We start from the raw sequence: 14,565 nt of genomic DNA, 5'->3' as shown, positions 1-14,565 counted from the left end.
TACCCTACATTATATGATGATGAAGCATTACCAGAGATGCATTATTTACAATAGCTCATTAACTTCTCTGCAGGCGAATAGTCTAGTATAGTGCATGTATCGAGTGCCCTGTCTCAGATCCAACATCTCTTCTGTCACACCTAGAGGCTTTGTTTGAATGTGTGCCTGTGTTGGATCCCAAGGTATGTTGGCATCAAGGAAAAATTAAGGCTGCAGATATGAGCTTGTTCTCTCTAATACTATAGCCTGCTTGTCCCTTACCTGGATTACAGGCAGATTATAAGAGAAAAATTAATATCCCAGTAGCAAACATCTCAGCATAGAGAAATCATATTATCAAGGTATCATATTAAGCCTGAAATTAAACTTTGGCAGTCCAGTCTTTGCAGAGATCATATAGCAGAAGTACTTTTTGCTTAGTCATAGGTCATATTCATCTTATACATGAACAAACTCACTCCTTCCTCCTGTTGAGGGATGGCTTTTTTTTTTTTTTCATGAACTCTGTTCGTCATATTTTAATTGATTTCCTTATTACTTTAATGAGTGCAGTCATTGTTTTACTGCTTTTAGTAATCTACCTGAGCCTTATGCATGCAGGTAGATTTTATATGATCCATCATATATACCCTGTGCTTTTCAATATTTACAAGAAATGAATCTCAGTACAAATATATAATATTTTAGAACTATATATTTAATATACTAATTTTATTTTTATTTTCATACTTTACCTTATTTTCACACACATAATTATCTGTCTGTGCTATTTTGCCTTTTGACATGGTACATTGTAGCTGCAGATGCCAATGCATGCATATTTGGACTGATACGAATAAACAGAAAGGTATCTTAAAAGAAAAGCACGAGATATTTTATGTTTCGCATTACATTTTGCCAAGTTATCTTATTTTACTGATTATGTTACGCTATATTGTGTGGTACCTCTAAGGTGTAACAAAAAATTATTCCATGTTTTATGTTATATTTTGTAACTTATTTTGCTTACTAGGTGCAAGCAATGTGTACTTCTCTACAAGATAATAGTGTTCTGGTTCAGCGTTGTGCTTTAGATTTACTAGTTTTAGGTTTTCCAGTACATAATAGTCAACTTGTTGTAGCTGACATGGTTCGCATTACTACGGCAGCTGTAACAGTGGTTCTTCGCAGAGATATGTCATTAAACAGGTAATTAATTAAAAAAGTGACATTTAAATATAATATCCTCTTATTATAGGCCATGCACATGACTGTTTTTTTAGAGCCTTAACAGCAGATTAGTTGGTAAGGCTCTAAAGCATTTAAATGTAAATTAAGTAATTAAATTAAATAAATTAGGACAAATGATGTAGTACAAGATTATTAGTATGAATAACAAGATTATTAATTAAACAGGTGTTAAATGTAAATTAAATAATTTAATGAAATATATTAGTACATGTATAAATAATTTGTACTAATATATTTCATTAAATCATTTAATTTACATTTAACACTTGTTTAATTAATAATCCTGCTATTCATTCTAATAATCTTGTACTATATCATTTGTGCTAATGTATTTCATTTAATACTGTCTAAATGATAGAGGTTTATTAGTACATACAGTATAAGTGAAACAGGATTATTAATTGCTGTACTTAAAAATAATATCACAACAGTTTCATTCCTAAAATGGAAAAATTTTAAAGTTTACTGCTGTTGTAGAGCTAATCATAAAGGTCTGGAAATTAAGGTCTGTCAGGATTACTGTTTCATTACTGTCTGCTTCATCTGTTTTAACATGGATCTGTGGATGTTGTGGAGGAGTAATCATAGGTAGAGCCTATTGCTGTGATACACATTTTCCTTGGTAATCATGAAACAACACTTGGGTGAACTGTTTTTATTCATTTCATCCAAGTGCAGTTTCTTCATAAGCTTTTATTCTTTCTCTCTGTAGTTTTTGATATATTAAATGAAAATTCACTTGTTCTCTTGCAAAGCTGCATTGCTCTATCCCTTTGATTAATTTATCCATCAATTCAATTAACTTGTGAGTAGTAAGTCTTTTACCTACATCTTTTGAACTTCATCATTTACACTGTTTTTATCAGGATTCAGTACAATATCTCTTAGTTCTGAGTCAGTATAGTGGTGATGCAGAACTAATAGATGTTGTACTGTGTTTTTCATCATCGTGGCCTTGACATCAGGTTCCAGCATTTGTTTTGCATACTCAAGCAACTCATGAACAACTTGTTCTACTTGTTTCACAGCTTATGCCAAGATTTATTTAATGCTAATTCTTATTATATTATATTATAGCAACAAGCCAAAGCACTTCTTTCATGTTAGATTCTTTAATAAATATCTCTACAGGTTTTACATCATTTATGACATCTAATCAATCTTTCATAAAAAGTGAGCTATACTTAGCCTTCTTGGTGTAATATTTCTTGGTATTAGATAACAAATATACAGTTTGGTGGTAAGTATACTGCATAAACATTTTTCTTACACAGGAGTTCAGCTCTGGCACTCAAGTATTCAGAACAGTTGTTCAGAATGAGAAGAATTTTGCAGTTTTTTGGTAAGCCTACAGAAGTGCATTGTGCTGAGGCTTCAGGCATAAAAAAAAACTTTTTTTAAAATTATTACTTAAATTAAGGGGATATTAAATCCCGCATAGTTTTAAAACCGAATAAGAAACTCAAAGATCGGAATCAGAGAGTTTCCTGCCGATTATAGTAAACTATAAAGTATCGGCGACACTAGCCCGGTATTGTACTATGTACTAGGATCACTTGCATTGGCTAACGCTAGTGTCGCCGATACTTTATAGTTTACTATAATCGGCAGGAAACTCTCTGATTTCGATCTTTGAGTTTCTTATTCGGTTTTAAAACTATGCGGGATTTAATATCCCCTTAATTTAAGTAATGTTTTCATTGCCGAAATGAAGCTTATTAGCTCTTTATACTTAAGTTTTTTTTAAATGATTCTAATCTAATTTCATTGGTAATTGGGCCATTTATTATTTGCATGGTATGTTATGGAGTAAATTTTAAAGCTGTTTAAGACCTCAGGGCATTTAGTTTTTACTATCATCAGTGGCTTACATCTGTGCTTGTTTTGTGTGCTTGAATACCCTAGGATAATAACTTTCTTTAGACTGTCTGAATCCTATGGCTCTTCCTTCTGCTAATGTCTTTTTCAATGTGCTTTGCCATTATAATACACTTGGGACTCAGGTTTTCATCAGCCAGATGAGCAAATTCATCCATGTTACAGTAACTTCTTGTGATTTGCAGACAGTTTTTCAACACACACTTTATGAATGAAAATGCAGAAAGACATTCTACGAAGTCTTCCTTCTCCGTAGTCACACTTGTTCTAATTTAAGTTCTTTGTCACCTTTTCCATTAACGTGCTATCCAATGAATTAAACTTGCAAAGAAATTATGTTCTTGTTTAATGCTCTGTCCACATTGTGAAGCAAACAACGTTTACACGTGAGCTATCTTCATGACTAGGCTGCTTGTATATAGAGGCTGATGAGTTCACGTCAACTCTCTTAGTATCTCATAATGCAATACACACTTCCTTTCAGACATGTATTTAATAATGCTATGCATTATGGGAAGGGCCACCAACCTGGCTGGTTTTCATTTATTGAGGGCATGATCATAATGATTCTTCATGTGCACACTTTGTTTGCTTACTCTTAGATAGAGGATTAAACAAGAATATAATTTCTTGGCAAGTTTAATTTAATTTGTTACCAAATTAAATGGTTACATCTTTCACACAAAGATGTAGAACTTTCTACAACTATTTCTGATCCACAGTATTTTAATAATAAGGTGATACACCTTTTTGATACTTATATATGGGTATTATATGACTTGTGCATTAATTCAACCTTAGTGTCTTTTCTGGATAATGGCCCTTTCCATAATGCATAGCATTATGCACACTCCAAAATGGAGTGTACTTTGCATCACTGTTATTATTATTAACATCTGACCTCTATGGAATCAAAGGACTCATTGCAGGAGGTCTATACTCTCCCATGTTAAAAGATCATTGAACTGTGTCTTGAATTCACAGTTTCCTCGCCCAGCACTCTTTCAGGCAATGCATTCCACTCACTAATCACTCTTCATGCAAAGAACCAGCTTCTCATTCCCCTGCTCACCCTCCTTATTCAGCTTCCATAGAATAAAAACGATTGCTTCAAACTAGCTGAGTATCGTGAGTTAATCTTACTATTATACCATTCACAATTTTTTAATTTACATATTTATGTGCTTAATTCCTTTGGACTCCATTGGTAATTAGGATTTGCGGCCCTGCATCTTGCTTTGCATGCACATCATTGCTGTAATCATTTTTAATTTCATCTCATTTTGCTTGTTTATAACCCTTATGTTTATAAACAATGACATCGTCATGAGACCTTGTTAAAAATTTGCCTCTGTTAAACCAATTCACATAAATGCTTTGTTCATTCATCCATTTGAAAAATTTCATCTGTGGCTTAATCTTCATTTTTTTATTTCATATAAATCATGTATTGGGGGGGGGGGCAGGAAAATCCTGATAAACATCTAGAACAATATGATATTAAATCAACTGATATAACCAGGGTGGTTCTCGAAAGTTAGGCCAGGATCTGAAAAGTTCTCGGCCTGACAATGAAAAAATAAATTTATAATTTCAAAATTATTTTTATTTTTCAACATAATCTCCCTTAAGACTAATACATTTATTCCAGCGATGCTCCAGCACTATTATCCTGTTCCTGTAATGGTTCTCAGTAAGATCTGCAAAATACCCCTCTACAGCTGCAATCACTTCTTGATTCGAAGAAAAATGCTCATGCGAGGAAGAGATTTAGTTTTGGGAAGAAATGGAAGTCAGAGGGAGCCAAATCTGGGAAATAGGGTGGATGTTCCAACAATTCATAAGTGCATATCCCTTAATTTTCCCATTGTCAAAACACTTTTGGGGCAGGTGCATTATCTTGATGAAAGATTATTTTTTTTCTTCTGCAAACTGGGTCTTTTTTCATGAATTTTTTTGTCTAGTCTAGTCTAGTTAGAAGATCAGAATAATATTCCCCGGTTATTGTTTTAAACTTTTCAAGATAATTAATAAACAAAATGCCTTTAGCATCCCAAAACACCTGTTCCATGACCTTTCCTGCTGATGGAACCAACTTTGTCTTCTTTGGTGCTGAACAACCGGCTTCTGTCCACTGTTTTGACTGCTGTTTGGATTCTGGTGTATAATGGTGAATCCAAGTCTCATCCATAGTAATAAATCAATGTACAAAATCAGTTTTATTCTTTAATAAATTTAGTTTAATCCTTTATCCAAGTGTGAGCAAATAAAGTTTGCACCTGAAAATATCTTCAGGACTGAATATGGTGTTGTACTACCTTACTGGGGTAAGGTAGTACAACACCAGGCAACTCGTAGCAAAGGTGGACCAAGCTAACAACACTCCTATCCCAGTATCTCCCATAATGCAAAACACATCTCCTTGTGGATGTGTATAATGTTATGCATTAAGGGATTGGCCACTACCCAGGCTAGTTTCGACCTTTATTGAGGTCTCTTCAGTGGGAGCCAGGCCCAGAGGTGGAGATACCAGGCAGAAGCAATAGCTAGGTCATCTTTACCTACAGGAGTTGCCAAAAGGTGTACCACCTTTTTTATTAAATTACTCTGGATTTAAGAAAGACGTTGAAAGTTTAATTTTCACTTGGTTAGACTATAATACATTTAGTTTACTCCTTTATCCAAGTGTGAGCAAACAAAGTTTGCGCCTGAAAATATCTTCAGGACTGAATATGGTTACTGGGGTAAGGTAGTACAACACCAAGCAACTTGTAGCAAAGGTGGACCAAGCTAACAAACAAAAAGTTTTATAACAAACAAAAAGTTATTTTAAACAAAAAATAAAACAAAAGTTTTATTCTTGTTTAAATGCTCCAAGAGATTTTCATTCGAGTGAGTTTTTGATCTTGTGAGCAAGCGTGACACCCATCTTGTACAAAGCTTTTTTCATTTGCAATTCTTAATGCAAAATATATGCTACATGTTCTTTTGAAATGCCTGTAGTCTCAGAAATTTCATGCAGTTTGACTTGCCAGACATATCGTGCACTTGATCAGTGATTTCTGATATTGTTACACTTTTTGGATGTCCTTCACATGGATCATCTTTAATGCTGGTATGGCCATGTTTAAACTCGGCAGCCTTTCTTAATTGTCGAAAACAAAGGAGAAGCGTGCCCATAAACTTTTATGAACTTCGAATGAATTTCTTTTGGTGTTAAACCTTCTTTTACAAAGAATTTTATAACTGCACAATACTCAATTTTATCCATTTCAAGGGATACAGGCAATGCTTCAGACAGCTGTATAAAACAAACTACTGGATAGAATGACTTGCAATTTCACATGGATGCTTATGACAGATGTACCAACTTAGAAAAAAAAATCTCTTGTTGATAGTGTGGCCATCTGTGGTCGAGGCCGAGAAGTTTTCTGACCACCCTCGTATATGCATGTATACATTTGTTTTTACAGAGTACTTTATCAGTTTATAAAAGTATTTTAAGTATATGATTCCTCTGATAATGAATGTATAAGGTAGAAAACTACTTATAAAAAGTATATTGTTTTATATGTATTAAAACTTTGTTCTCTACAGGCGTTTGTTTGCATGGTTATGGGGCACAGATTCTGTGAGTGTACCTGCTGAACAGTTAAAAGGACATCAGAATAAAATTATTTCAAATATTGAGAGTGGAAATTCCGATACATATTTTGATACATTTGTCAAGGATTTGCTTCTTCAGGCACTGAGAGTCTGCTTTGATGTGAGTATTTCCATTGAATTTAAGATGAAATTTAATGATTATCTTAGTACACACCCCACGGTGTATATAGGTTGTAAAAATAAGTTGTCTTAATTAAAATACTGAATTACTCAATTGGATTAATTTTTTATTGTAGTAGAAATCAGTTAAATATAGTAAACTCAAAGAATACTGAACACTTGGTGAAAAACAAAATAAAGTCTGAATTTTGTGTGTGTGTGTGTGTGTGTGTGTGTGTGTTAAAGATACCAAGTTATTTTAAACCTGGTTTTACTCCATTTCCCAAGTAAGCAAAACATACAAATAAGTCAAGTTTGCACCTGCAAGTGTTGCAAGTCTAGCTGACCCTGCACGTAGTGCAAGACCAAGGCAAGTCATGATAAAAGTAGAATAAGCTCTGATCACTAATCTTAATGTTTACCCTTAAAGCAAAGCACATCTCCTGGAGGAGATGTATGATGCTTTGTATTAAAGACAAGGGGCCACTACCCTTGATGAGACCTCAATAAAGGTCAAAACCGGTCTGGGTAGTGGCCCCTCGCCTTTAATACAAAGCATTATACATCTCCTCCAGGAGATGTGCTTTGCATTAAGGGTAAATATTAAGATTAGTAATCACAGCTTATTCTACTTTTACCATGAGTTGCCTTGGTCTTGCAACACGTGCAGGGGTCAGCTAGACTTGCAATACTTGCAGGCGCAAACTTGACTTGTTTGTCTGTTTGCTTACTTGGGAAATGGAGTAAAACCAGGTTTAAAATAGCTTGGTATCTTTAACATTTATTATACCCAAGGTAAAATACTTTATATATATATATATAAATATAAAGAGAATTTAATGACTGAAATGGAGAATAATTGTAATGGTATAACACACTACTAGTTTCGACTTTTGACAGCCTGCCTTCTTCAGGTGTCTTTTAAAAATATCAAACAGCATTAAAAACACTGGAAAAAATTGCAGTACATAATTAACATGAAAAAAACGTTGTAGTTACATTTAAATTGTTCTTTCAATCATGGCATTGCTTGGTGAGTGAGTGCGTACTAGCAGTCTCTCGTGAACGCCAGTACTGAACAACAGCAGAATGGCTATCTGGGAGGTTGTAGCTCAAATTGTTATTTAAATGTGCATGAGTAAGGATGATTTCTCTGGACTTCACAATTTTTCTTTCAAACTCATCATGGCAACGAAAGATATTTTTGGATCTATCCCAGCAGACTGAATGACCCTGGTGTTCATCATCAGGATTGTTCGAGAAACGAACATGACTAGACAAGGCACTGGCACGTGTTCTTTTGTAAGAAATGTGTCTCTTATCTCCTCTATACGTAATTCAATAGATTTATCTGTTTGACCAAAATAAGGGATATTACAGTCACACCACATCTTGTACATGCCAGGATATTTCAGATTATGATGATGAGGCTTTGGATGACTTACTAGAGAGTGGATTTTTGGGAGTGTAGTAAATAAAGTCCTGATGTTGTATTTCTTAAGAACTCTAGCTAATTTTTGAGAGACTGAACTGATGTATGGAATAGAGATATTACCCCTAATATTAGTTATTTCTTCAGTGCAGTGGCTAGGAGGATCTAGAAGGAATTTTTTAATGGTTCTATCAGAATATCCATTTTGTCTAAAGACATATGAAAGGAAATTAATTTCTTTTTGTAGTTCATCCTGGTCATTTAGAAGAGAGCGTGCTCTATATCCTAAGGTAGAAATAGTTCCAAGTTTTTGTGGAGGAAAATGATGGGACTGACTATGAAGATATCTATTAGTGTGTGTAGGTTTTCTATACATTTAAATTCTATATTTTCCAGAGCGGCGGGACAGTTTTATATCCAGGAAAGGTAGGGAATTGTCATATTCAAGTTCAGCTGTGAATTTTATATTAGAATGTTGATTATTGAGATGATCAAGAAAATCCATGAGAGAATTGTGAGCATGGCTCCAAATAATAACAATGTCATCCACATAACGTTTCTAAAGTTTAGGTTTAAACGAGAAGGATGATATAGCTTTTGTTTCAAAATTCTCTAAATAAATGTTTGCAAGAATAGGGGATAAAGGATTGCATATCGCTAGACCTTGGTTTTGTTTGTAGATGGTGTCTTGATATCAAAAGTAACCAGACTTAATGCAATGGATCATAAAGCAAACATTTTTTTTGGATAATTTGTCATTTAGTAATATCAGTACTTCTTCCGTAGGGACATTTGTAAATAAGGAAACTATGTCAAAACTAGCTATGATGTCATTCTCATTGATAGTTATATCCTTAATGTGTGATACAAAGTTCATGGTATTGTTGAAAAATGAAGACTTGTTAGAAAAACATTTGAGGTATTTAGCAAGATGTTTAGAAAGTTTGTAAGTCGGAGAATCAATACCTTCCAAAATTGGACGAAGAGGGATGTTTTCCTTGTGGATTTTAGGAACTGCATAAATATGTGGGATAAGCGGATGAAGATAGAGTAGAGAAGCTGAATGTTGCGCGATAGTTCAGTTGTTGTTTTTAATAAATTGTTGGTGTGATTTTGTAGTTCTCAAGTTGGATCTTCCTGAAGTATTGAATAGGCATTATTTTCAAGCAATTGAAGCATCCTATTATGGTGAACTGAGGGCAACTGTAGTCTGCCGGTAATATTATTATATCTCTGTTGTTTTTTAGACTTTTTATAGCCTGTCGTTCAGCTGAAGAAATATTATCTGTTGGAGGTTTTGCATTATAAATATTGAATATTTATTCAGTGTGTAGAAGTTTAGCATCTTGAGTAGGTAGGAATGAAGTGGCCTTTTCTATTTTGGTAAGGAGAGATTCTTTAGGCAAAATTTGATGCCGGCTGGGGCGTTGCCAAGTTAAACAAGGCCCCCGTTGTTTTCGCCAAGGAACCAGGGCAAACAGCGAAAAGTCAGCTACTGGAACAAATCTGAAAACAAACCCCAACTGAACATCACCAGAGTTAAAGATCGGTACTATCAACATAAGAAGCCTGAATGGCAAAGAAATGGAACTAGCTGAGAATGAGATAAGTACCAGATCGACATAATAGGAATGACTGAGACAAAAAAGACAAAAACTGGTGAGATCTTTCTGAGCAATAAATAAAAAATGTTATATTCAGGCAATGACAATCAAGGAAAAGAAGGAGTAGCCATAGTATTCAACATAAAATACGAGGCTAATCTTCTTGAATGGCAGTCAGTTTCAAGTAGAGTAATGTGGGCAAATATGAGAAAGGGGAATTGGACAATGAGACTTATTTGTGCCAATGGTCCCACAGAAGATTCTACTGAGGTAGAAGTGGAGGAATTTTTTGAGGCTTTAGAAAAAGCAACTGACACAATGAAAAAGGAAAAGTTGGTCCTTGTTGGGGATCTAAATAGCAGAGTAGGAAATGATTGTTAGCCATACAAAAATATTTTGGGAAAATTTGGAGAAAAGAGCAAAGCTAATAATAATGGCAAATATCTGTTGGATTTCTGCTCAGGACATGGACTGGTTATTACTAACACCATGTTCCAACATAAAAATGTGCACAAATTCACATGGAGAGAAGAGGCAAGGAATAAGAAAAGTCTCATTGACTATGTTATTGTTGATAGTGATGTTTTCTCCCTGGTGCAGGACACCAGAGTGAACAGAGGATTTGAAATTGGAAGTGATCACTATTTAGTCTTGAGCAGGATAAAATTGAATTTCATATTGAAAAGAATAACATGTAAGAAAGTTTTAAAGTGAATAAAAGTTGAGCAGCTCTCAGATGTGAATTGTAGACTAAAATACACAAAGATTATTGAAGAAAAAATGAAATAGTTTCAGAACAGGAATCAAACTTTGGAGAGTCAGTGGCAAACTTTGAAGAAAACATTGATTGATTCTGTCAGAGAGGCATGTGGTGGAGTTGTCTGCAAGGATAAAAAAATCTGAACTCCCTGGTGGACACAGGAAGTTAAAGAGGCAGTGAAGGAAAAGAAGAAAGCATATCAAAAGTTCCTGGCAAATACGTCAGCTTGTGTTCTTAGAGAATACAGAGACAAATGTAAGAAAGCTAAACAGTGTGTAAAACTAGCTAAGCAAAAGTCATGGGAGGACTTTGGCAAGAATATAGAAAATAAATATCAAGAAGGTGGCAAAATATTCTGGAGGTTGTTGAAGAAGCTTAGGAATGGAGGAAAGAGTGCTGTAAAAGGAGTTAGTGATGATAAAGGTGATATGAAAACGGGAGAAAAAAGATATCCTTGAAGTACGGAGTAATTACTTTGAAAAACTGCTAAATGAAACAAGCAGTGATGACAACACAGTGGTAAAAAACACTGACCAGGCATGCAGTCAGGAATACATATCCATACTTGAAGTAGAAAAAGCCATCAAAGGCTTGAAATGTGGAAAGGCAGCAGGAGTAGATGATATTCGACCAGAAATGCTGAAGTATTGTGGTATAAGAGTCTTACAGTGGCTGCACTGCATAGTTCAGAAAGCCTTGACAGAGGGACGAATTCCCAATGATTGTAGTAGAGCTCTCATAGTACCCATATATAAAAAGGGAAATAAAACTGAATGAGAATTACAGAGCTATTTCCCTACTGAGTGTTCCTGGCAAGATCTATGCAAGTATGCTTGAGAAACGGTTGAGAAGAATTGTGGAAGAAAAGCTTTGTGAAGAACAAGCTGGAATTTAGGCCAAATAGAGGTTGTCAGGATCAGATCTTCACTTTACAACAAATAGTCGAGAAAGCATGGGAATATAACAGAGATCTGTATTTAAGTTTTGTCGATTTGGAAAAGGCTTATGACAAGGTGCCAAGAGAGAAGCTATTCAATATGCTACAGTTATATGGTGTCAATGGGGCATTATATCAAGCAATACTTAGTCTTTATTTGAGTTGTAAGTCAGCAGTTAGAATTGAAGGAAGTACAGGAAGATGGTTTAATGTTATATCTGGTGTGAGACAAGGATGTACATTATCCCCTCTGTTATTCATTATCTATATGGATCACATTATGAAGCAAGGTGGTAACATGATATCAAAATTAGATATGTTGATGTCAGCTCTTTGCTTTATGCAGATGATGTTATACTTCTAAATAAATCCGCTACAAGTCTGCAAGATTCTTTGACTAAATTGAATTGCTGTTGTAATAGATATGGTATGAAGGCCAGTAATAAAAAGACAAAGACAATGAAAATAGGCAGAATCATTGAAAATGTCAACTGTGTTGTGAATGGAGAACCTATGGAACAAGTGAAATATTTCACCTACTTAGGCACGATTTTTACTGAAGATGGTAAATTAAATATAGAAATTGACAACAGAATCAGCAAAGCTGGTATGGTAGGAAGTCAATTGAATAAATTCATATGGAATAAGAGAGAAATTAGTCAGAACACTAAATTAGCTATATACAAGACAATGTTCAAACCAGTTTTAACTTATGGATCTGAGAGCTGGGTCAGAAGTAAAACACTTGACCAAAGACTAGAGACCACAGATATGAGAGTCCTGAGAAAGATTATAGGCATAAACAGATGGCATCAAATGGCAATATCATATTAAAAACGAGGATATTAGGAAAGAACTTGACATTGTCAACATCCAGGAATGCGTTAGCAGAGCTAATCTCAGGTGGTATGGTCACTTAAACAGAATGGGCGAAGAAAGATTTGCAAAACAAGTGTTCTCTGCCAGGTTGGCAGCAAAATGACCCAGAGGAAAACCAAGATATAGTTTGATTGATACGGTACAAAGCGCCTTAGATCATGGAAATATAAGATCTGATAATGTTGGAGTCTTGACAAGTAACAGACTTATTTGGAGGAAAACTGTAGATAGGAAGTTAGTAATGATTTAATTTTTTTCATGTAGTACTATCATATCCTGTACACCCCTTGAGGGTAAATGGCAGGAATTTGATGATGATGATGAGATTCTTTAGGAACAAATCTTATAATAATATTACTGGCAGATAAAGGCAATGCTACAGTTGTCCTCAGCAACATTCGTCTTCTTCTACGCTCTCTTCATCCGCTTATCCCACATATTTATGGAGTTCCTAAAATCCACAAGGAAAACATCCCTCTTCGTACAATTTTGGAAGGTATTGATTCTCCGACTTACAAACTTTCTAAACATCTTTCTAAATACCTCAAATGTTTTTCTAACAAGTCTTCATCTTTCAACAATACCATGAACTTTGTATCACACATTAAGGATATAACTATCAATGAGAATGACATCATAGCTAGTTTTGACATAGTTTCCTTATTTACAAATGTCCCTACGGAAGAAGTACTGATATTACTAAAAGACAAATTATCCAAAAAAAAGTTTGCTTTATGATCCATTGCATTAAGTCTGGTTACTTTTGATATCAAGAAGCCATCTACAAACAAAACCTAGGTCTAGCGATGGGCAATCCTTTATCCTCTATTCTTGCAAACATTTATTTAGAGGATTTTGAAACAAAAGCTATATCATCCTTCTCGTTTAAATCGAAACTTTGGAAACGTTATAGGTGACATTTTTATTATTTGGAGCCACGCTCACAATTCTCTCATGGATTTTCTTGATCATCTCAATAATCAACATTCTAATATAAAATTCACAGCTGAACTTGAATATGACAATTCCCTACCTTTCCTGGATATAAAACTGTCCCGCTGCTCTGGAAAATTTAGAATTTCAATGTATAGAAAACCTACACACACTAATAAATATCTTCATAGTCAGTCCCATCATTTTCCTCCACAAAAACTTGGAACTATTTCTACCTTAGGACATAGAGCACGCTCTCTTCAAAATGACCAGGATGAACTACAAAAAGAAATTAATTTCCTTTCATATGTCTTTAGACAAAATGGATATTCTGATAGAACCATTAAAAAAATTCCTTCTAGATCCTCCTAGCCACTGCACTGAAGAAATAACTAATATTAAGGGTAATATCTCTATCCTATACATCAGTTCAAAATACATCTCTCAAAAATTAGCTAGAGTTCTTAAGAAATACAACATCAGGACTTTATTTACTACACTTCCAAAAATCCGCTCTCTAGTAAGCCATCAGAAGCCTCATCATCATAATCTGAAATATCCTGGCGTGTACAAGATATGGTGTGACTGTAATATCCCTTATTTTGGTCAAACAGATAAATCTATTGAATTACGTATAGAGGAGCATAAGAGACACATCTCTTACAAAAGATCACGTGCCAGTGCCTCTAGTCATGTTCGTTTTTCGAACAATCCTGATGATGAACACCAGGGTCATTCAGTCTGATGGGATAGATCCAAAAACATCTTTCGTTGCCATGATGAGTTTGAAAGAAAAATTGTGGAGTCCAGAGAATTCATCCTTAATCATGAACATTTAAATAGCAATTTGAGCTACAACCTCCCAGATAGCCATTCTGCTGTTGTTCAGTACTGGTGTTCATGAAAGAATGCAAGCACGCACTCACCAACCAATGCCACGATTGAAAGACAAACTTAAATGTAACTACAACGTTTTTTCATGTTAATTATGTACTTCAATTTTTTCTTGTGTTTCTCAGTTTTTTTTTAAGCTCCAGTGTTCTTAATGCTGTTTCCTATTTTTCAAAGACACCTGAAGAAGGCTGTCAAAAGCCAAAACAAGTAGTGTGTAGTGTGTTATACCATTAAAACCTTACAATTATTCTCG

General features: G+C 34.6%; 1 protein-coding gene across 5 annotated transcripts in view; it reads left to right on the top strand.

Annotated features, from left to right (window-relative positions):
* The window catches only part of LOC150094270 (protein DOP1A), a 613,349-nt gene that overhangs the window by 108,496 nt on the left and 490,288 nt on the right, over nucleotides 1-14,565 (top strand). For all 5 annotated transcript variants that reach the window (XR_016550242.1, XM_090412136.1, XM_090412135.1 and 2 more), the window contains 2 exons: nucleotides 1,013-1,188; nucleotides 6,706-6,874. Coding sequence is in view for 4 of the 5 variants with exons in the window: in XM_090412136.1 (XP_090268262.1) it covers nucleotides 1,013-1,188; nucleotides 6,706-6,874 (345 nt within the window). In the remaining variant the exon portion in view is untranslated. The remainder of the gene's footprint in view (nucleotides 1-1,012; nucleotides 1,189-6,705; nucleotides 6,875-14,565) is intronic.

The sequence above is a fragment of the Typopeltis vanoorti genome, chromosome 22 (assembly GCF_054136105.1).
Source record: "Typopeltis vanoorti isolate ZY-2024b chromosome 22, IOZ_Tvanoo_1.0, whole genome shotgun sequence".
Lineage (NCBI taxonomy): Eukaryota > Metazoa > Arthropoda > Arachnida > Uropygi > Thelyphonidae > Typopeltis > Typopeltis vanoorti.
Note: the sequence above shows the minus strand (reverse complement) of the source record. Positions and strands in the feature narration are given on the sequence as shown.